At 36.0% G+C, this 22,764-nt stretch overlaps 1 protein-coding gene across 20 annotated transcripts in view; it reads left to right on the top strand.

The window, feature by feature from the left end:
- Bltp1 (bridge-like lipid transfer protein family member 1) overlaps nucleotides 1-22,764 on the top strand; it is a 180,106-nt gene that overhangs the window by 110,822 nt on the left and 46,520 nt on the right. For 11 of the 20 annotated variants that reach the window (XM_076573817.1, XM_076573812.1, XM_076573815.1 and 8 more), the window contains 12 exons: nucleotides 2,034-2,240; nucleotides 3,224-3,462; nucleotides 5,614-5,858; nucleotides 8,823-8,928; nucleotides 11,036-11,133; nucleotides 12,508-12,693; nucleotides 13,619-13,787; nucleotides 15,596-15,807; nucleotides 17,158-17,356; nucleotides 19,347-19,406; nucleotides 20,522-20,748; nucleotides 21,814-21,944. In XM_076573817.1, coding sequence (XP_076429932.1) covers nucleotides 2,034-2,240; nucleotides 3,224-3,462; nucleotides 5,614-5,858; nucleotides 8,823-8,928; nucleotides 11,036-11,133; nucleotides 12,508-12,693; nucleotides 13,619-13,787; nucleotides 15,596-15,807; nucleotides 17,158-17,356; nucleotides 19,347-19,406; nucleotides 20,522-20,748; nucleotides 21,814-21,944 — 2,079 coding nt within the window. Of the gene's footprint in view, nucleotides 1-2,033; nucleotides 2,241-3,223; nucleotides 3,463-5,613; nucleotides 5,859-8,822; nucleotides 8,929-11,035; nucleotides 11,134-12,507; nucleotides 12,694-13,618; nucleotides 13,788-15,595; nucleotides 15,808-17,157; nucleotides 17,357-19,346; nucleotides 19,407-20,521; nucleotides 20,749-21,421; nucleotides 21,623-21,813; nucleotides 21,945-22,764 lie in introns of all 20 variants that reach the window. The other 9 variants (XM_076573799.1, XM_076573804.1, XM_076573800.1 and 6 more) reach the window with 1 other exon arrangement.

Here is a 22,764-nt window from a genome sequence, read left to right as displayed (position 1 = left end):
TAAATTATGTTCCCTGCTGATAAGATTATCATATTTTAGGAAATTTGTTTCATTATTGATAACAAGCCATAGACAAAACATCATCAGTTAAAAGTCATTTGTTAAGATTATTATGTTCTGTTTCACTTCATGGGCCATTTAAAGTATTAAAAAGTAAATTTTATTTCTGGAAAATATCCTGTGTAACATTAGTGTCTTTTATAAGGTCTTTTGCTTTTACAGAAAAACATAAACAGAACCACATTTAATTCCACTCAGACAGTACCTAGAGATTTTTTCTTTTTATTCACTTTCTCTGGATATTTAACAACAACAAAAATCAATATTGACTTTGGAGAAAATATTTTTTTAGTGGCCAAAGATCACATCTGTGAAGAAATTTTTTATGGACTTGGATATTATGTACTAGAAAGGCTTCAGGAAGGCAGTAATGGAAAAGCAAAAGGTGGTCTTTGTTGTGATATGATCACGTTAGGCCACCCTTTTCCATTCTCCGGTTTTCTGCTGAGAGAGACAATCATTTATAACCCAGTTTCTAAGTGGGAAAGACTTTCTGGCTGTAATCATTGGCTAGATAGCATATAGTCACTTCACACACTCCACATTTCTATTGTAGAAAATTTCAAGTAAACTGGTTTGAGATAGCACAGGCCAAGTTATGTAAAATAATATCCTCTGCCTTCCTTCCCTTTTTAAGTTTCAAGGAGCTAGGCCCTGGAGGGAGGTATAGAGATTGAGATCGAGCTGCAAGGTTGGTGAAAGGCTGATGAGATTACAGTGGAAGTAAGGCCCTTTTCTGTTGAAGAAGACTTTTCCTCAAGTCTTGGACATCAAAATTTCCAATGAGCACCTTAGTAGAGTATGCAATCTCAGTCAGCCCTATGAGCTTTCTATTCTAAATCTTGGTTTAAATTAAGAATTAAATTTTGTATGTTTGCTTATAAAATCTTAAGTGATACTTAGGCAGGCTAATACAGATTATAAGGGTAGATATGAAAAATAATGAAGATACAATGATTTATTCCAACTTTTACTGTATGGTAAAGAACTAATAAAAGTTCAGTGCACATTGAGTAAAGCTGTTTCTCTTAGATAAGCATCAGTAAGCTTTATGATGCAGATAAAGGCATTCCACAGAGTTAAACAGTATTATGATCCTGCACTGATCAATTTAAAGTGGACATTGTAAAGGATGCTCTTGTCAGCCTTGAAAGAGATGTAGAGAGACCTGGACTATTAATTAGTTTATAGGTTGTTAATATGAGTCATCTGTTTGCAGTTTTGTTATTATTGAAAAGACTTACCACCTAGTTTAAGCTACACAACGCATATCTCTCAGGTTTTATTCAAGGAAGAAATGGTCAAAGTCTCCCTAAAAAATGACTCAAAATTTGTAGGATGCTTGGTATGCCCACTATATCTATGAAAAGTTCCTAGCAGATGTCCAGAAAGACTGGCTAAAGATTCATGGATAGTGGAGTTTACAGAGTTCTTCCAGATCTATTAGTCTTGGCCTCAACTACCTTCATGATTCATCACACTAGGGCCTATTCTTACTTCCTTTTCCTAAGTTCAAGCAGCAGACCGCCTGCCTTCAATTTCTTTTAACAGAGTAGATGATCGTTAGATAATTTGTTTGTTCTCTGATAACATTTTAGAAGTATAGTAAGTGTATTTTTTCTTTTTATATTCAGTGTCTCTCTTTAGATTCCAAAAGTAAATTGGAGGAAAAAAGAGAGTTCTGAGTGAGGGGGAAAAAAAAATCAAAGGGGGATTTTTTTTGTGTGTATATACATGTTAACGATGTGCTAATGTTTGTGCTTTTACTTACATGTTAGTATATAATAAAGAAATAATAGACTTTTATATGCAGTATAAAATGAGCATATTTTAATATCTTTTAAACTAACTTTTCAGACTGTTTTGACACATGAATGATCTCATTCTAACTCACTGAGTAAGAGTATATTATTGATATTTTTCTAAATTTTTCATTTGGCTATGTTCTAATAGTTTTCCTCCTCTGTTGCTAGAACCGTGGTGAAATGTAGTATTGCCAAGTCCCAAGCCCTCTACAGTGCCCAGAGAGGGCTGAAGACAAACAATGCTGCTGTATTCAAAGTAGGAGCTATCAGCATCAACATCCCTCAGCATCCTGCTACCTTGCACAGCATGATGGTTCGAAGTTCTCACCAACTATCCAAACAAATCTCAGACCTTATTAGACAGCCTTCTACAGCGTGAGTTATTTCATTTTGTATATATTCTGTGACTACACAATTAAATATACCTTTTATTTTTGTTGTGATAACAAGTTTGTGAGAATATGAACAGTTACTATAAATATTGACTACTTTTTGGGCTGGTGGCGAGTATTCAAATGACATCATGGGAGAATCTTAGTGCATATCATTAAAGTATTACATCATAATGACCATGTCATTGTCTCATGCTAAATAGGGAGCATAAACATAAAATTTGAGAGATCCTAGAGATTTTTATTGGCATCACAAGAAATACCAATAAAAAGCAAATTAATGAATTCTAGAACTGATAACCCTTGTTTAATTTTAAGAAATTACAGTGGTCATTTATACCATGCATGCTTTTGGATGCTCCTTTATTATGAAATTACTGTTTATGATTGAAGACAGATTACAATGCCATATAGCATTTTAAAAAGCAGAGAAATCAGACCTTTTCACAGTAACTTTTATTCCCTTTGCATGTTGCCACTATTCATAGTATCTGCTTTTCTGATCTTTCTCTCTCTCACCTCTTCTCTCCATTCCTCCCTCCTCTTCTCTTCCATCCTCTCTTCTACCCTCTCCTACCCTTCCCACCCCTACCCTACCCTCCTCTCTGTTTGTGTGTGTGTGTGCGCATGTGCACATGCATGCTTACCTTTCCCTGTCCTATAAAGTTTCTGTATTTATGTGTGTGTACACATGCATGTGTCTGTGCATGCATGCTTCTCCCCATCCTATAAAGTGATGAAATAGCATGTCTTTTGATAGTCTAAATGGCTTTTTTCTACAGCTTTTTTTTTATCTAGGTCTTTAGTTCTCATGTTAATAAATAATGGCACAAGTTATTACTCTGTCTGCTTTTCTAGATCATAGTTCTTTATTAACAGTTTTTCTACTGAGAAATCCAGTAATTTTATTCAATAAAGTAATAGTTGCTAATAGTTTTATTGGGGGGGGGGTGTTTTGGTTTATAGCCCACAGCCTATGAAAGAAGATATTGCAACCCCACTGCCTTCTGAAAAAACTCCAACAAGTGTTAATCAAACTCCTATTGAAACAAATGAATTTCCTCAACTCCCAGAAGGCTTAGAGAAGAAGCCTATTGTTCTCAAATTTAGTGCCATGTTAGATGGCATAGCCATTGGAGCAGCACTCTTACCATCACTGAAAGCAGAGTACAAGATGGGGAGGATGAGAAGCCATGGAATGACAGGTAACATTGAATTTGGAGTCTAACCATGTAAAACTGATTGTAATTTTGAAAAGAAAGTACTACTGTGATGAAAAGGTAAAATTCTTAAAAATATGATACTAAAAAAATCTAAGTAGCCAGGCATGGTGGTGTACCCTTTAATCTCAGCACTAGAGAATCAGGGACAAGTGGATCTGTGTGAGTTTGAGACCAACCTGGTCAAAGTAGTAAGTTCGGAGCAACATAGTTAGAGACTCTCGCAAAAAACAAAAACAAAAACCAAAAATTAAATTATTGGATCATTTAAATTTCAATAATGATATTTTTATGAATTTTTTCATCTAGCCTTTTATAATTTCATTCATGATTACACTGTATTTTGATCTTACCCACTTCCCTCATCCCCAGCTTCTCCCAGAAACCTCCAAATCACCCTTCAACATCTTATCTTCTTTTTTTCCCCATTTATAAAACATTTGAATCTTCTTTGTCATTTTTGCCTTGTCTCAATTCCAGTTTTTAAGGCATAATAACATTTTACTAATGAGGCTGCTGTGTTTTTCATAGGTTTCCTTTGTCATTTTAACAAAAGGGATTTCTTTTCCTACTGTGCTATGAAATTTCTGTAAAGAATAATTGGTGACTATATACAGATACTTTCTTCTGTGACATAAAAATGTCTTTTCCTTTTTTTCTTGTTTTAACATAATAAATTTCCATTAACTTTTAAAGCATTAATAAATTGGTTTCAACATAGATACATTACATTAAGGATGTCTATCTTACTACTCCTTACATTTTGGAGTTTGTTAGAGTTTTCTGGTCATTTCAACCTTTGTATTACCAGAAATAGAAGCCCTCTAAGGTGAGCAGTTTTGGATTTGGCAAAGTTAGAAAGCATGGGCTTTCAACTGTCAGAGGCCAGTCCTCTCAGTAGTACATTGGCTAATTCGTTCTTGTGTTCATGTCATCTGGAGTCCATAGGTTAAATGGAAAGAGCAAGCCAGATAGGCAGTTTAGAACAGAGTGAACACCTTGAATATCCATACAAGTAAGAACCTAGAATTCTATAAGAGAAGAAAAAGGATAGAACCAGTAAAAGAATGACAAATCCGTGATTATAGATGTGTGATAACTGAGGCCTAGGGTTGCTTTAATCTGCATGATTTTTATTTAGTGATGCTGGTTGGAGAGATAATAGGAGACAAACTCTACCTCTTGCAGCTTGCAGAGCTAGTCAAAGATATACTTGGTTGTAGCAGGTTGTATAAGAGGAGCTCTGTGTAGTCATGAACTCTGTGGCCATCTCAAAGATGCTGCAGATGGAATGGCATCTTCTTTTTATGAGAGGAACATGGGTGTGTATATATTACCTAAGTCCTGAGCAATGATAGAGTTGATGATGACAATGTAGCTTCTACCAATTCTTCATGCCCACATAGACAACTAAACAGTATTGGGAAAATAATGGAATTGACTGTGCATTAATATTTTCCTTGAACAACTCTGCCAGACAGAGGACTTAAAAAATTTAACACAATGTTGAACTAAATGTTGTAGCTTATTATTCAGCCTCTTAATAGTTGTTAAGGCTAAAGGAATATGTGCTTAACATTTCAGAATTTGGGACTTGTTTTTAGCTTGAGTTGTTGTAGTATAGCTCCACTATGTGAAGGGCAGTGTCTTTCTGTTCTCCCTTTTTTTTTTTTTTTTTTTTTTTTTTTTGGTTTTTCGAGACAGGGTTTCTCTGTGTAGCTTTGCGCCTTTCCTGGAACTCGCTATGGAGACCAGACTGGCCTCGAACTCACAGAGATCCGCCTGCCTCTGCCTCCCGAGTGCTGGGATTAAAGGCGTGCGCCACCACCGCCCGGCATCTGTTCTCCCTTTTATGATATGCAGAATCTGTTTCTCTCTGCATCAGATACAATGCTAAGTACCCAATAGGCTTCATAAATTCTGCTGGCTTAAAGTACTTGCTGACTAATTCTTTAAAATGAGTGTACTTGTTTAAAGATAGGGAGTATCTCATACACAAATTTTAAATGCTGCTTTTATGTATATCATCATAAATTGTGGGATAACAAAACATTTTCCTTAGACACCATTTTTATAAAAGTGAAAATATTAATGGATGCTTATAATGACTATAATATAGTTCCTTGCTTCTTACAGGTGCACAGACAAGATTTACATTTGAGTTACCAAATCACAGATTGCGTTTTACTTCAAAAGTTTCTGCAACAGATATGTCAACCATTCCTCCTTCTGCAAGTCTTAACCTTCCACCTGTTACCATGTCAGGGAAATATATCATGGAAGAACATGATAGTTATTCAGATCAAGTGTGGAGTATTGATGAACTGCCTTCTAAACAGGGCTACTATTTACAAGGGAATTATCTACGTTGTGTGGCAGAAGTAAGTTTACTTTCAAAGTTACTTTTCTGCAGTTTACAAGTTTTCATGATTTTGATACCAAAATATATAGTGATCCAAACTTTCAAGGTTAAATGTTAAATTGTTTGTTTCTACAGAAGACCAATCTGCTGAATTTTAAGAGAATTGGGATGTGTCTTTCTCTGTCTCCTCTCCCACCGTGTTTTGTTGAAACATGCTTTTCAAAACAATATACTAGTCATCTATTAATTTATATTTTATATGTTAAATTTCACATCCATCATGGCAATATTTTTATGGCTTATTTGATTATAAAAAGAGAATAACAGCTAACATCAAAAGCTTTATATGTTGTAGCTGGATTTTTCCTGGTCCTGCCTGGCTCATGGTCAGGACAAATCTCTCTCACCCACCAGTCCTGCAGCTGCTCAGATCCAACCAAGTAAACACAGAGACTTATATTACTTATAAACTGTATGGCTGTGGCAGGCTTCTTGCTATCCAGTTCTTGTATCTTCTTAAATTAATCCATTTCTATCTATTAGTCTATAAGTTGTCATGTGGCTCATGGCTTACCGGTATCTTAACATGTTGCTTCCCATCACAGCAACTGGCAGCGTCTCTCTGCCTCAGCCTTCCACTTCCCAGAATTCTCCTCTCTGCTTGTCCTGCCTATACTTCCTGCCTGGCTACTAGCCAATCAGTGTTTTATATATTAACCAATCAGAACAATACATTTAACATACATAACATCACACAGTAATATGTTAACTCCTGTGGTCCTTTAATCAACTTTGAGATAAACATACCTGTTCTCTTTTTTAAATGGGAGCAAAACTGATTTTTAATATTTGTTAGTTATATGATTTAAAACATAATTATTAAGTCATGATCTAAAAATCATATGGAAAGATGAAATAAATTAACAGACTCATGTATTATTTAAGATAATGTTAAAAGCTGGCACTCCTGACTACCTCATTATTTTTTTCACCTCTATATATTACTGTCAAAAACTTAAAAAGCATGATATACTTGTTTCATTTGTTTTGACGATCTATAAGAAAACTCTTTGAGTTTTTTGATAGAAATATTATAATTGGAAGAGACACATTTAAGTCTGATATTCATTTTCTAAACTGGACCTTCACATTTGAGAGTTGGGATTTCTTTTAGTTTTTAATTTTATTTGTGTGTGTGTGTGTGTGTGTGTGTGTGTGTGTGTGTGTGTGTGTGTGTGTGTGTGTCCCCGTCCGTCCATGATATGTGGTTGGAAGTGGGATGTCACAGTACACTTATGGAGATCAGACGACACCTTTGTGGAGTCTGTTCTTTGCTTCTATTTCACCTAGGTTGTGGGGATAAAAGTCAGATCTCCAGGTTTTTATGCCAAGCTCCTTTGCCCAATAATCCACCTACCCAGGGCAAGAGGCAAGAGTTGAGATATTTGTATTTGAAAAAAATGTATCCATCCAAACGTACACAGGATTCTAAGAAGCCACAGATTGAATTAGGAAATTTTATATGGCATGTATGCTTTTTACATAGAAAAATAAGTGGCCCAAACTAGTTGAGCAGTACTGTTAATAATGCTTCATTTCAAAGAAAGTAAATCTAAAGTATTGTATTGTATAATTCCATGTTAATTTTAGATACTAAAGAGAAAGAATTTAGGGGAAAAAAAAACCCCACAATCCTAGATTTACCAAAAAGGAAAGGAAAATAAATTAATTTCAAAGCAACTCAAGTTGTACCTTATTTCAAAATTGCCTAATTTATTGTGGCATAAAATAAACACACTGAAACTTTGTGCTATCTATACTATTTTGTGTAAGATAAAGTGCCTGGTGCACAGTTGGAGGCATACTCAGTGGTTAAGAACATGTACTGCTCTCTTAGAGGGCCTGAGTTCTGCTCACAACACCTACATCAGGCAGCTCCATAGGAATATCACCCCTGTGGCCTGTGTGAACACCTGGATTCATGTGCATAATCCCACATGCAGACAAGATACATAATTTTTTAAAAAAATATGTATTTTTTAAAAAGTGTCTCCTGGCATGCCTTCAGGAAGGAAAGGCATGAGGCACGATTGTATCTGAAAAACAAGGACTTGAAAACACTTCTCCTTATTATTGTATTTCTATTTAGTTAATTCATTAAATCATTGTCTATCTATATCTAGCTAGCTAGCTAGCTGAATTTTACATATATGGCTGCTTGGCCTGCATGCGTTTCTGGGCATCATCTCCATGGAGGGCGCCTTTGGAAGCCAGAAGAGGGCTTCAGAGCCCTAGAACTGGAGTTACATATGATTGAGAGCAGCCAGAAATCAAACCCAGGCCCTCTGTGGGAGCAGCTTGTGCTTTTAACTTATGAGCCACCTCTCTAATCCCTAAAATATGATTTCTATTTAATAAACTTAAAAAAATGCTTTCAGAGGAAAAAAAAGTGTCTCCTGGTACACTTAAGCTCTTTGTGATTTCTCATCAAAGATGACAAATCTATTTTGCTCTTTTAATTTTTGATCAAAATATAAACCATATCACAATGATAAAGTATTTGCTTTAATCATAAGAGTGCTTGAATCTGTATTTTTTGTAATGGTCACTTAATTAGAAGCTGTTCTACTTCATCTGTTTATTGAATAACAGCTGTCAGAAACCAGTGCTTTGTACTAATCACAAGACACATGTTAGTATGAGTAGATTAGGTATCTCTGATTGATAATTCACTCTCATATAATCCTGAGATCTACAATGTGCTGTTTTGGAGTTTTTGTTTTTAATCACTATATCTTTAGCATTTAATACAAATAGAGTTGATCATTGGAACTGAATACTTTAAGCCCCTTTTCAGTGCATTGTTCTCATATAGTATATAGATAATTATACCATTTTCCTAAGTTTTTTGGCTTCATGGAAAAGCAGTATAGAGCTTACATACTCAGTAGTACAGATATAATTATCTGATTTTGTTTGGCAGGTTGGTTCCTTTGAGCACAATCTCACAACAGATCTTTTAAACCACTTGGTGTTTGTACAGAAAGTGTTCATGAAGGAAGTGAATGAAGTAATACAGAAGGTGTCCGGTAAGACTGTCTGGGACCTAGCAATGCAAGTTTCTATTCTCATTTGTCATGTGAGACTTCAGGATCTGAAGATTGAAGTGACACAGAAGTGGCAAAAATGATGTTGATAATTAGTGTGTGTGTGTGTTAGACAGACAGAGAAAGGTGAGAGAGAGGATGCATACCTGGAGAACAAAAAGAGAGTGTCAGCTAGCTTCTTTGACTTGTCTTCATCTTATTCCCTTAAGCTGGGGTCTTTCATTGAACCTGGAGCTAGCCCTTTGTTATTTGTGACTGTAGAGACCTTTCTTTCAAGAAAGAAAACCTGCAGAGAAAGTCTCTTTAAGAATCAAAGCCCACCATTCACTTACAAGCTTGGGCAGTTACAGGGTAGACATGAAGGGAAGCAGGAAGGGAGGATGAAAAGTTTCCTTTGGGATCAAAGATGGGCTCTTTCTAGGAGTGGCCAAAGAAATGGTGAGTAATGAGTGAAAGAAGGTCAGGTGATAGTTAGACATCTCTTATTATAGTTGTTAAGATCTGCAGAACTGTGTATGGCAGAAATCTAGGTGATTATCAGGGGTAGAGGTAGGGGTTCAAAATGCCATGATCATGATTAACATTCTTGACTTTTGTTTGTATGGATAGATGGAGAAGGGGCATATTTGTTGTTCATGTAGCTCTTTCCTGCTGTCAAGGTCAGCATCCTCATTGTGGTTTGAGGGCAGTTTCTGGTGTTGGAAACTTTGGAAGAGGATACCATAAGGGTGGAGTCTTTCCTCAGTGGCTTCCAAGCCTGCTAGTACCTATCTAGCTAGCTAACATTCTCACCTCACGAGTTGAGGTCCTGAAACCATTTAGAAGATGGATGTTGAATAAGTCTGGCTGCTTCCAGCTAAAATTGGAAGGATACAGGGGTTTAGAGACTTCATTCTTGCTGACTTTCAAGCACTGGAGAACAGCCAAAGGGACCCAGAGTTAGATTATCTTAGGACCTTCTGAACACAGAATAACTGTAAATGAGTGTAGACAAAATTAAGACAGTGGTTGAATGTACAAAATCTAGAGAATAGCATTACCATGAAGATTATAATAGATTTAACCTGTTTTTACTATAAAGATCCAGAGATCCAATTGTAAAGCTAGTCACCAATGAGTGTTCACCTGGTAGTCTTTGGCATGGTTTTACTCTTATTTTGTAGATCTTGTAAAACAAAGGAAGCATAAGCAGAATTATCAGAAATATATAAAAAAGTATGTCTGTGGTAAGGAGAAACATGTGAGTCCTTTAATTTGACTAAGGACTTTAATTTGATTAAAAACGTATTTGTCTTATATTATTATCAATTATTGGTTATACTTTCCTGCTGTGTGCTTAAGAATTTGCCGATGACCAAAATTAATTTTTTTTTTTTTTTTTTTTTTTTTTTTTTTTTTTTTTTTTTTTTTTTTACTGTTATGGACATTTAGGCTCTGGTCCTCAGGGATTACTTGCACTTGGGAGGAGCCTCTGGCTTCATTAGCCTTGCTTAGCTGTTCCATCTATTTGAGGATAAGTCAAAGGCTTTGCTTGACCATAACTTCATCTGGAAACATGGAGGACATTTTTCTGCTGTGTTAACCTTCTTCTTTGTAGAATGGATATTAGTTGCTGTCTACCTGGTGAGGTCTTCATGGCATCCCTGAAAAACAGGCAGATTTGACTCACCAGGGCTACACTAGGAGTTGATCTTGGAAAGCAAAGAACAAAAATACTGTGCTTCTTAATCCCTCTGTCCACATTAGTATAGCCATCCAAGTAGTAACTAAACACCCAGAAGATTTGTTAACAACAGCTGAGTACTTTAACTACTGTGAATAGATAAAGTTTGGGCAAAAACTAAGCACTTTTAAATAAATCTTGATTAGATACACATCTTGTTCTTTTAAGTCAGTGCTTGTGTTACCAAGAACAGATAAATAAAATAACACTTAGAAATGTATATGTATATATAAAATCTCTTAAATCTCATCTTCTACATGTCTTAATTCTTTTTAGTGGCTGTTTTCTTTTTAATGTATAAAATACAGTCTCATTTTTTTCTGATAAGGATGCTTCTCTAATTCTTCAGTATTTAACCTCTTCTAGGTGGGGAGCAGCCTATTCCTCTCTGGAATGAACATGATGGAACAACAGATGGTGATAAGCCAAAAATTCTCCTCTATTCCCTGAATTTACAGTTTAAGGTAAAATTTCCATGACAGTGATAACTTTTAGGACCATCTTTCTAATTAAGTAGTCTGTGTATGTTGTGGGATATTTGTATAGTACATAAATTACAAAATAGAAAGCAAAAATAAACTATAATCTTGTTTACTCAGGGAAAACCGTTTTCTTTTAACACTGCTTGGCTTTGAGCCTGGGGTCTTACAAATAGACAGCAGGCTCTCTCTCGCTGAGTTGCAGCCTCAGTCCTTTTTTTAAGGGCAGGCACCAAGCTTCCTGGAGCTACCAGCTTGCTACCTCCTTCCTTCCTTCCTTCCTTCCTTCCTTCCTTCCTTCCTTCCTTCCTTCCTTCCTTCCTTCCTTCCTCCCTCCCTCCCTCCCTCCCTTCCCTCCCTCCCTCCCTCCCTTCCTTCCCTCCCTCCCTCCCTCCTTCCTTCCTTCCCTCCCTCCTTCCTCCCTCCCTTCTTTCCTTCTTTTCTTCCTTTGTTCCTTCCTTTCTTCCTTTCTTCCTTCCCTCCCTCTCTCCCCTCCCTCCCTCCATCCCTCTTTCCTTCCTTCCTTCCTTCCTTCCTTCCTTCCCTCTTTCCTTCTTTTCTTCCCTTTTTTTTTTTTGACAGTCTCAGTTATACAGCCTGACTAGCCTGCTGGAACCCACCATATAGATTATTAGGCTGGCCTTGAAGTCAGAGATCCACCTACCTCTGCCTCACAAGTGGGGAGATTAAAGATGTGTGCTACCATGCCTGGACCTTCTGTTATTATTATATATGCATGTATTTATCTATTTGGAGACACTTTTATATCTTTCTATATCAGATTATTGCAGCTTTTTTTTTCCTGAAGGCTGTATTATATTATATAGTTGAAACAGTTTATTTTGCTACATTCTGGTGAACATTTGATATTTCTAATTCTTTTTCAATTTACTCTGCAAGATATGTTGGATATTTGCTCAACTAATAATAATATTTTAGGGGCTGTGGTAGAGCACTTGCCCACATGTGCAATTATCTGAATGAAACAGTCTATCCTCAGAACCAAGGGTAGGAGAACAGGGCATGGCTAAAAGCAAAGCAGAAAACTGTAATAATACTTTAAACCTTAATTATCTCATATAAAAATATTATTGTGTATTAAAGTTCAAAATATTTACCTAGAGACTATTTAGTTATAATTAATATATTTAACCTGCACTTTGAATTTTAAAGTAAAAATATTAAAATGAAATTTATTAACTATAAAGTCCTATTAATATAACTGAATTAAATATTCCCATTATATATATCCTACATATGTTTTAAACATGACTTTTTATCATATTTCAAAAGATTGCATTTGAGTGAGTCTATAATTGGTGTATTTTCTTATTTTCCTTATAATATGTAACCTGCTAGGGTATTCAGGTAACAGCCACCACCCCTTCAATGAGAGCTGTGAGATTTGAAACTGGACTGATTGAATTGGAACTTTCAAATCGACTTCAAACCAAAGCTTCACCAGGAAATAGCAGCTATCTGAAACTGTTTGGTAAATGCCAAGTAGACTTAAATCTGGCATTAGGGCAAATTGTCAAACATCAGGTTTGTACACAATATGTTGGTATTGTCACTGTTGTCTTTAAATTAATTTATGTGTTACAATTTTAGAAATATTTAAGTTCCTAAAATTTATATTATAAATGCTGGTGAAAACTTACTTAGGCCTCTACATTCTTACTTTGCCATTTCATTACAATTTTTGATTGTATTCTGTCTACTACAGGTTAGTGCAATGGCAATCTCATGAGACTTTATCCAGAATCTGCATAAACATTTGCTTGTAATTTTTCAGTTTGTTATTATTTTTATTTCACTATCTCATGCTTTCATTAGTTAATATATAAAGTGTTAAGTTTATACTTTCTCTGTAGAATATTTGAAAATTTCACATATAATAAATGTTAATTATTTTAAAGTTTTAAGAAAAAGACAATAGCTAGTATAGTTCCCCAATAAACAAAGTTTTACTGTTTATCAGAGATCTTTTCTGTTTGTTTTAATTTTGCATATATGCCCCACCTAATTTTGATTTAAAGAGTCATTTTTTAAATACCAGTTACAGTTTAAAAATTGATGGCTACATTAACTATTTTAAATGTTATCTATGAAAAAAACTAATTTTTCAAATGGATACATATTTTGAGAGTAAATAAATAAATCTTATAGATATTTTGAAAGATTTAATACATCGCCATGCTTACTTCTGTTGGGTTCACTCAGCTTGCTAGCTCTCTACCACAAAGCCCCAGCCCATCTCCAAATTTACCTTTTATATAGTTCTTCACATTTCATATTAATTTTAACCATTTATGGTACAGAATGTAAGAAATACACCATTTAATGGTTGAATTAGGAGAAGTATACTGTATGTAGGTCTTTTGTACAACAATACTATTAATAATGTTTAAATTGTTCTGGTAAAAATTTTCTATTATTTGATTCTGTTAAGCTTTGAATTTTATTTTAGGTTTATGAGGAAGCTGGTTCTGATTTTCATCAAGTTGCCTATTTTAAAACTAGAATTGGATTAAGGAATGCCCTTCGAGAAGAAATCAGTGGTTCTTCAGATAGGGAAGCTGTGCTTATTACCTTGAATAGACCAATTGTTTATGCACAACCTGTGGCCTTTGATAGAGGTAAGATTCAATTGGCCATTACTGTCTTCTGGGTGGTGGGCATGCTCTGGATACATCTGTTTAGCTTTCTAGTGCAGATGTTTGACAGCTAAATGCCTCTTAAATCTAAAATGTGAGCACCTAAAACAAGTCTTGCTAACTCTAGTTTTTAAAATCATTTCATATTTTACAATTATTTTGCTTTTGACATAAATATGGTTATTTTATTCCAAGTTTCAATCTTAGATGCTAAATTTTTTGTTTGGATTACCTACCCATTTGTGTTTTTGCCATGGGTTGATTCATTTATTCTGAAAAGGTTTACTGTGTGCTGAGTAAATGTGGAATACAAAAATGAATAACAGGATCAGGATCCCTTCCCTCAAGGAATGTAGTCTGCTGAAAAAGAGTTCAAGTAGACTTCTAAAATGGAGTCAGAAATGTTTGTTCTAGATTTGAAAGAGTCTGTAACTTCCTATTCTTTTTAGAGGAGAAACAAATTCTTCAGTTTCATCTTTGAATGTAAAGTTTAGCAAGGATATAAGCAGATGAGATCATCTGTTATTTACTTTTTTATCCTAGGGCCTAGAACAGTACTACATGCTAGCTAAACATTTGTCAAGTGAGTGTTTATAAGCACATCAGCTTTCAGAAAAGAAGAGTGGTAAAGAAGGTTGACCAGTTGGGCAAACTAATGTTTAAATTATTTTTCAGAGGCAATATTTCTGAATCCCTATAAACTTTCAGTCTGCAGTGGTCTTAGATCTGCCATTAAAAAACTTCCTTCTTAGCAATGCTACCATAGCACTTTGTTTGCACTTTGTTTGTTCCTTTGCTCCTGCTGTGCATCTTCCATTTCACCAGCCTTTCATTGTTCTTCACCAGGGCCTTAAAACACTCCCAGCTGGTGCATAGCACCATTCTTGGTTTTCCTCTTCTGTTGTCTCTCCATTTTATCTTCCTAAACTTCCACACTCTGTTATGAGATGAAGAATTTCCTTTGGGGGGGGGGGGCGTGTTTCTCACTAACAAACTCAAATGACTTTGACCTTTCCAAATCATCCTAAAATATATGCCTTACACTATGTCTACATCCTTAGAAATATTTCAGAGCAGTAAGGGTATATTAGCTGATTTTCTGTTGGTATGATAAAATACTGTGAACAAAGGCAACTTGTAGATGCGGAGTTTATTTGGGCTTAGGGATCCAGAGGGAAAATGTCTGTAGAGGCCTGACAGCAGGTAGCCTGAGCAAGAAGTTAAGAAATATCTCAGCCATACAAAGGATGTCCAGAGTAAACTATAATGGGCAGTGCTATAAACTCTCACCCACCTCCATTGCTTATTTTCTGCAGCAAGGCTCTGGTCCTAAAATTTCCATAACCTTCCAAATAGTACCATCAACTGGGAACCAAGTATTTAAATATATGGGCTTAAGGGGGACATTTCTTGGTCAAACAAACATAAAACATAAAATGTACTGTTAAGGTCAAAGGTCATGTTTGTTTGCATTTATTATTCCACCCAGGACCAAATGTGTAATAGGAGTCCTACAATATTGAAGGGATAAATGGACTTGTGTTTTCTTTCTGTTGCCATTAGGCAATTGCTTGCTTTCTGCTTCATTTTTTTTACTTGTCCATGAAAGGTGCTGACTATATCATTTTAGTTTCATTACAATTGTAGTATCATAATTTTCTAGGAGTAATTTTTATTCATAATTATTATTGATCATCAGGATTCTGTAGTAGTTGAAATTTACTAACTGTAATAAATCACTTACATTATTGACTTTAATTTTCTTTCTGCCTGTTCTTAATTTGCAAAAGCTGTGCTGTTTTGGTTGAATTACAAGGCTGCCTATGACAACTGGAATGAACAACGAATGGCTTTACATAAGGATATTCACATGGCTACAAAGGAAGTGGTAGACATGCTCCCTGGTATCCAGCAAACATCAGCCCAGGCCTTTGGGACTCTCTTCCTCCAGCTGACTGTGAATGATCTAGGAATTTGCCTCCCTATAACAAATACTGCACAGGTACAGAAAAATCAAGACGTAGGAGTCTTTATTCCAAGATTAGAATGTAACAATTTTAAGTAGAACAGTTTATAATTTGAACAAGAACTCTTAATTCTTGCTTTTGTGATTAAGCTTCAGAATCTTTTTTTTTAAGCAAAGAAATCTTTATATTAAACTTTGTATTAAAGTGGAAACGAAGGGATATTTCAGAATGCATTTTAATAATGCCATCTGTAATATGGCAGGGAATTTCAGTTTGCTTACAAACTGTATTAAGTATGAATATTAAATAATGATAAGGAAACTTGCAAGTTATTTATGTAATTGGATAGGCAAGGATGCTGTCTTCATAGTTTAGGCCCAGTTTTCAGGAAGGTATATGTACTTGAACATGTGGTTAAGCAAGAAAATGTTGTGAGCCTCTGTCAGACCAAGGAGAAATAGCCCTAACAATCACATGGTAAGATCTGTCTTGTTACAGTTTACCTTAACTGTCACTTTTAATACTTTAAATGTCATGGCAGAGATAAGCCTGTGAATGGGATGAATTCATATTTAGGGTTTTGTTTGGCAGAACACTGCTAAGAGAAACTTGGAGTTGAAGAGGGGCAGTGTTGTTTATATCTAAAGAGTTGAAACATGGAGGCTTTTTGATGACACGATGAGAGGCTTCAAGAAAGCTACACACACAAGAACTGGTTGTCATAGTGAGAATGTTCCCCATTATTTAAACAGAGGCTAGAAAAACAGATAATTAGCCCTTTGCATATTAAAAAGAGAAACACACAAGCAAAATTTTCGTTTGAGTAATGTTTGAAACTTATTTTTCCAAGTTGCTTTGTTTTGAGAATTTCTAGATTTGACCCTTTCTAGATTCTTTTTTTTTTTTTTTTTTTTTTTTTTGGTTTTTCGAGACAGGGTTTCTCTGTGTAGCTTTGCGCCTTTCCTGGAGCTCACTTGGTAGCCCAGGCTGGCCTCGAACTCACAGAGATCCGCCTGGCTCTGCCTCCCGAGTGCTGGGATTAAAGGCGTGCGCCACCACCGCCCGGCCTAGATTCTTATTCTTATGAATGTGAAGATTTCCAAATTTCAGAAGTCATCTGGTCTAGAGAAATGGCTCTTGTTCTTGCAGAGAACCTGGTTTTAATTCTCAGCACCCATGTGATGGCTTGCAACCATCTGTAACTCTAGTTCAGTGTATCTGAAGTCTTCTTTTGACTTCTGTGGGCACCACACACTCGTGTGATGCACATACTTAAGGACAAGCAAAACATTCATACACATAAATTAAGTCTTTTTTTTTTTTTTAAAAAAAAAAAAGATGTTTAACTCACCTTTTGCCTCTATTTTCCTGTGGTATTTCTTCAGTCTAATCACACTGGAGACCTTGACACTGGCTCTGCTCTCGTGCTAACCATTGAAAGTACTCTCATCACTGCATGTTCCTCAGAGTCTCTGGTTAGCAAAGGCCATTTCAAGAACTTTTGTATCCGTTTTGCTGATGGCTTTGAGACATCGTGGGATGACTGGAAACCAGAAATCCGTGGAGATCTAGTAATGAATGCTTGTGAGTTTTGTTTATTTTCTACTTATGAGGCTTATAATCATAAAAAATTAAAATACCTGTTGATAACTAAAGGATGTTCAGATATAGGAATGCTTTTAGAAATGAAATAAGGGTTATTTGTAGCCCTTAATATTAAAGGTAACAAAATACATTTGTAAAAACCTATAACTTCTACCTTCTAGTGAAGCAGAGAGACTTCTATACATTTGAGGCTTTGATCTCTCCTTGTTTTTTCCTGTAGTCAAACCATGAATGACCAGATAAACCATTTTTGTTCCATAGATCCTGAAAGAAAGTAGTAACTGCAAGATCCAATTGATTAAACATAGAGAACCTGTAAATCCCCTGGACTAGAATTCTAGCTTTAGTTACTGGTGACACAAGGAATAATCCAATAACATGGCCCAAGTTTCTAGGATTTGAGAGTATCATTGGGAATTCTTCCAATTCCACAAAGAGGCCAAAGGATTTTGAGTTCAAGGTCAACCTACTAATACTCAACTATATAGCAAAAGTTTGAAGCCAGTGTGCAATGCACTACACCATGAGGCCCTGAGGATCACAAAAAGAAGAAGAAGAAAAAAAAAAGAATTGATCCTTCCTCACAAAGGATAGTGTGCCTAAGTTGGGAATATTTTTTCTTTTCTATTCTTTTCATTTCTTTTTTTTCTTTTTTAGTTTTTCGAGACAGGGTTTCTCTGTGTAGCTTTGGTTCCTGTCCTGAGTCTCACTCTGTAGACCAGTCTGGCCTCGGAACTTACAGAGATCTGCCTGGCTCTGCCTCCTGGGTGCTGAGATTAAAGGCGTGTGCTACTGCCGCCGCCCGGTGAATATTTTTCTTTTTAGAAAATGTTCAAGGAAAGACAAACTTAGTGTCAAAGTACCTAGAAAAGGGAAGTCACTCCAACTTTAAGTAACATGTGAATACCAATTTAAGATTCACACAAAGTTATAAAAGGACATTTATTTCACTTATTACTGTAATCAAATTTAGATTGATATTTTATTTCCATTAAGGTTTACTGAAGGTGACCTTAATTCTTTCTTTACAACTTACTTTGCTTAGAGATGATTTCAAAGATAGCATATTCTTCACTGATTAAGTTTAAGGTATCAAGTTAAAGCCAGATGGTAGTACCAGTTTGTAGTTAAAAGTAAATATGCTTCTAGGCTTAGATCCAAGATCGTGAGATTGACAAATTGGCAAAGAGATGACAAAAGTGACAGATTATTTCTAACCTAGTATGGTAATTCTAAATTGTCAATTCTTTTTCAATGACTTCCATTCTTAAAATGTTCATACATGGGGCTGTCCAGATGGCTCAGCCAGTAAAGGCACTTGCCATAAGGTTAGTTCAATCTCCTGCACCCACAGGATAGGAGGAGAGAGAACTAACTCCTGCTCTATACTTGCACTTGCACATACTCACACACATAATAAAGAAATGTAAAATTTTTTTAATTAAAGAAAATATTCTCACCAAAGTTTAGTGCCTCCTCTGTAATCCTGGTACTCGGAAGTCTGAGACTGGATTGTGAGTTCAAGGTCAAGCCAAGCTGCATAGCTAGAGCCTGTCATCAAAAAACAAAACCAGCAACAACAATGTGTGTGTGTGTGTGTGTGTGTGTGTGTGTGTGTGTGTGTGTGTGTGTGTGTGTTGTGTATACACGAAGTCACAAATTATCATAGAATCCTAGAGGTTGGTAGAAAGCCATCTAGAAGTGACCAAGTACTGTGATTCTAATAACTACATGCTACAAGTAAAGCCAAAACTCTAGGTAAGTTGCTAAAATCATAAAATAAAATGCTACACTTTGTAGAACAGGGCTGAGTCCAAAGATTCTCCTTTTGTGGGTAGGAATTGAAGCATAGCAGAACTAAAAATCCTGTTTACATTTAGGCAATTGTCTTTGGGAGAAAACATGTGGTATTGCATTTAATTACAAGCATATTTTTATTGATAATTGTGTTGGGGTCATTCTTGTGCAGGTGTAGTTCCAGATGGCACCTATGAAGTTTGTTCAAGGACTACAGGGCAAGCTGCAGCTGGTAGGTTCGCTGTTTATTTTGACTAAAACAGAGTTAGGTGAAAATAAGATAGGAAATCTCAAATGCCAAATTCAGGAGTTGATTTGTTGATGGATAGGGAGGCTATTAAATATTTTTAGCAAGAAATCAAATGGTGATATATCAAAGGAATACCTCAAGACAGTAAGGCATAGGAAAACAGTTGGACAGTAACTTGTGGGAATGTGGGAGTGTCTCAGCTAAAAAGATTACAGGGTCAACTATTAATTAGGGTATTGAGAGGCATAGACTGATCGAAGCCAGTAATGTTTCTAGTGATCTTTTCTTTTCTCGATATTCCTTGACACTCTTCCAACTTTACCCTTAGTGTTCATCCTGAATAGCTATCTCAAGAGGCACCTGCCATCCCCAGCAACAAAGGATTAAAAAGTTAAGACAGTTTCCGGCAGCCCTGCTAGGAGGCTAGAGACTGAGTAAACTTACCTTTTGGGAGAAGACACATGTCTTTACCAGGACTGTCTGTTTATACAGCCTACTCAATCCTGCTTAACAAGAAGCAAGGTCTTGTCCTAGGATATTTGAAGATGATGTTAAATTTAAGAATGCTGTGTCAGGGAAGGGAGGGGACAACTGGAACCAGTATCTAACTGTCACCAGGGCCTGTTCAACTCTGGCTTTTGTTCCTCTCTCACTGCCTCTTTTATTTTGGATCCTTTTTTGTTTGTTTGCTTTGATTTAATTGATGACATCACATGGATGGAAAGAGCTCATGGCCTCATTTCCACTCTCATTTAAAATAGACCAACCTTAAGTACAGAGAAAGATTTTTGTTTTTTTAGTTTTGATGTTTACTTTGACCAGTTATTTAGTTACTTGTAGCTGATGGATGAGTTTATAATGGTTCACGCTAGTCTCATGGGCAGGGAGATCTATTGAGCTCAGAGGGAACATGTAGCCCTTGAGATAAAGAGCCATGCTATTTATACAGAAGAGGTAGATGCACACTGTATACTTGGAAACCAGTTCACTGTCTGGTGTTTCAGACAGCTCTTGCTGTGAAAGGCCATCATACAATTCAGAATTTCTTATACTCCTATTCCTAGGATTTTTTTAATACCACTTCTTTATTTAAACAGAAAGTAGTAGTGCTGGAACATGGACTCTCAATGTATTGTGGAAAATGTGTGGGATTGATGTCCACATGGACCCTAACATTGGCAAAAGGCTTAATGCTCTGGGCAACACTCTTACAACACTGACAGGAGAGGAAGACATAGATGACATTGCTGACCTCAATTCAGTAAACATAGCTGACCTATCAGATGAAGATGAAGTTGATACTATGTCTCCCACAATCCATAATGTAAGTGCAATAATTTCAAGACTGGTTTTCTTGAAACAAATACCTGATAATTCAGTGTTATTTTGTGTGTTGTGGTTGCTATTTGTGGAGGAAGGGAAGAAGGTGGTGGTTTCTGGGTCTGCATTTTACAGTGCTGTTGTGTATTTCATAATAATGCCATTATGAAATGTGCCTTAACCTTAATGTAATGTAATAACGTTGAAAGTGGAGTAAGATAAATCAAAGCATAAAAAGTAGATCAGTGGGTCCTCAGTCCGGTTGGGTGATGAGGTTTGAGAACAGAGATGGAAAGGCCTGTGACAAAGAAGGGTGCTTTCCTGGGTGATGCTGAGAGTGTGGTGGTGACTGTAGAGTTCTAGATAGCCTAAAACCATGGAGTGTACATGCTAAATGGATGGGTCTTATGGTTTGTAAACCATAGCTCAGGAAAGAGTTTTATAAATAAGTCTTTTAAAAGCAGAGTGCTTACACTGTGACATATACATTTAAAATGTGTTTTTCCAGCTCTACTGCTTACTGTAGGATCAAGTTATTTAGTAGTCAAAAAGAAAGTGACTTTCGGATTTCATCCTGGTTTTGATTTGTAAAGAGATTTTTAAATATATCTGTTGTATTATGAAATAGTTTTGTCTTTTAAAGTAATTTTAAATTAATAATACTGTTTATTATTTAGAGTTCAGATGGAAGTACAGTAAGTGGAGATGGCCACAAACTCACCTTTGGGCAGCGACTTGTAAATCACCTACTAGGCCTGGCTCCCCCAAATCAGCGCTATTCTGTTCCTGCAGAGTATCTGTGTGATTCAGAGATGCGGGGCTCCCCTCAGTCTAGCCAGTCCCATTTGAAAGCGTGCAGAGCACACTCATGGGGAAACGTAGGTAGCAACTCAGTAGGTTTCTTATGAAATGAGGGGATTTGAATCAGTGGAGACCTGCAATCAGCTTACTTGCTGTAGATGGGTTTGATTCCTTGCATGCTTTCTTTGATCTGAGGCATTAATTTTGTAGTATAGATTGTCTGTATGAACTGAAAGTGGTATTAACATATATACTTTCAATGTTTTAGGAAGCTATAGATTATCGACGACAAGGAACATCTTCTACCCAGCCGGGAGAACCCAGAGGAAGAAAGATTGTAAAGCGTTTAGTGGACATCAGAGAACTGAATGAACAGGCCAAAGTAATAGATGATCTTAAGTATGTCATTGGTTTTTTTAACTTAATATAGCATTCTGTAGTTATAGAAAAATAGGATGCTAAAGATAAAGGAAACCTTTTAGTTTATCAATGAAGTAATCAGTGCTCCAAGAAGTACAGTAATTTTTCTGAGCTCATTAATAATAAAGTTAAGCTTGGAATCTTAGTTTCTGTTTTCACAGCTCCTCATCTCTCTGAAGTGAATGGCTTACTTTATATCACATATACACAACTCTATGTGCATGTCTGTGCTTGCATGTATTCACGTGCATGGTTGAGTATGTTTATTGGTTTGCTAACCTTATTTCTGAAAGTTTTTTTGAGGAGTTAAGAATCAGCATTTATGGGTGCCTGTTCTGGTGTGACATGCTGTCTCACAGTGAACCTCACAGTATAGTTGTGAAGTTAAATAGCATTTTCCAAATGTACTGATGAGAAAACTATCTCAGAGTAAAAAACTGAGGTTTTTACTTGTATAAATATGAATTCAAAGTCTTGGGGCTTTTTGTTAAGTCTTGCCTGTTGATATTAACAGTTCTTTAGAACACACATAGAGGTAAGGCAGTACGCATCAGTAACTTTTTTTTTTTTTTTGCCTAATGTATTGTAATTTTACTTAGTACCTTCTGTGCAAGGATAAATATTGTTCTTGCTAAACTTTGAAACTTTGATTTTCTCAAAGTTGATGGCCATGCTTCCTCTTTCCTAATCTTCAAATACTTACACCTGTGGGGATTTTGTTGTTGTTGTTCAATCAGGACTTCCCACAAATACAGGAATCTTGAAAAGTGAAAGACCTTAGAACTCGTCTATAAATTAT

Source organism: Peromyscus maniculatus, chromosome 6 (assembly GCF_049852395.1).
Source record: "Peromyscus maniculatus bairdii isolate BWxNUB_F1_BW_parent chromosome 6, HU_Pman_BW_mat_3.1, whole genome shotgun sequence".
Classification (NCBI taxonomy): domain Eukaryota; kingdom Metazoa; phylum Chordata; class Mammalia; order Rodentia; family Cricetidae; genus Peromyscus; species Peromyscus maniculatus.
Note: the sequence above shows the minus strand (reverse complement) of the source record. Positions and strands in the feature narration are given on the sequence as shown.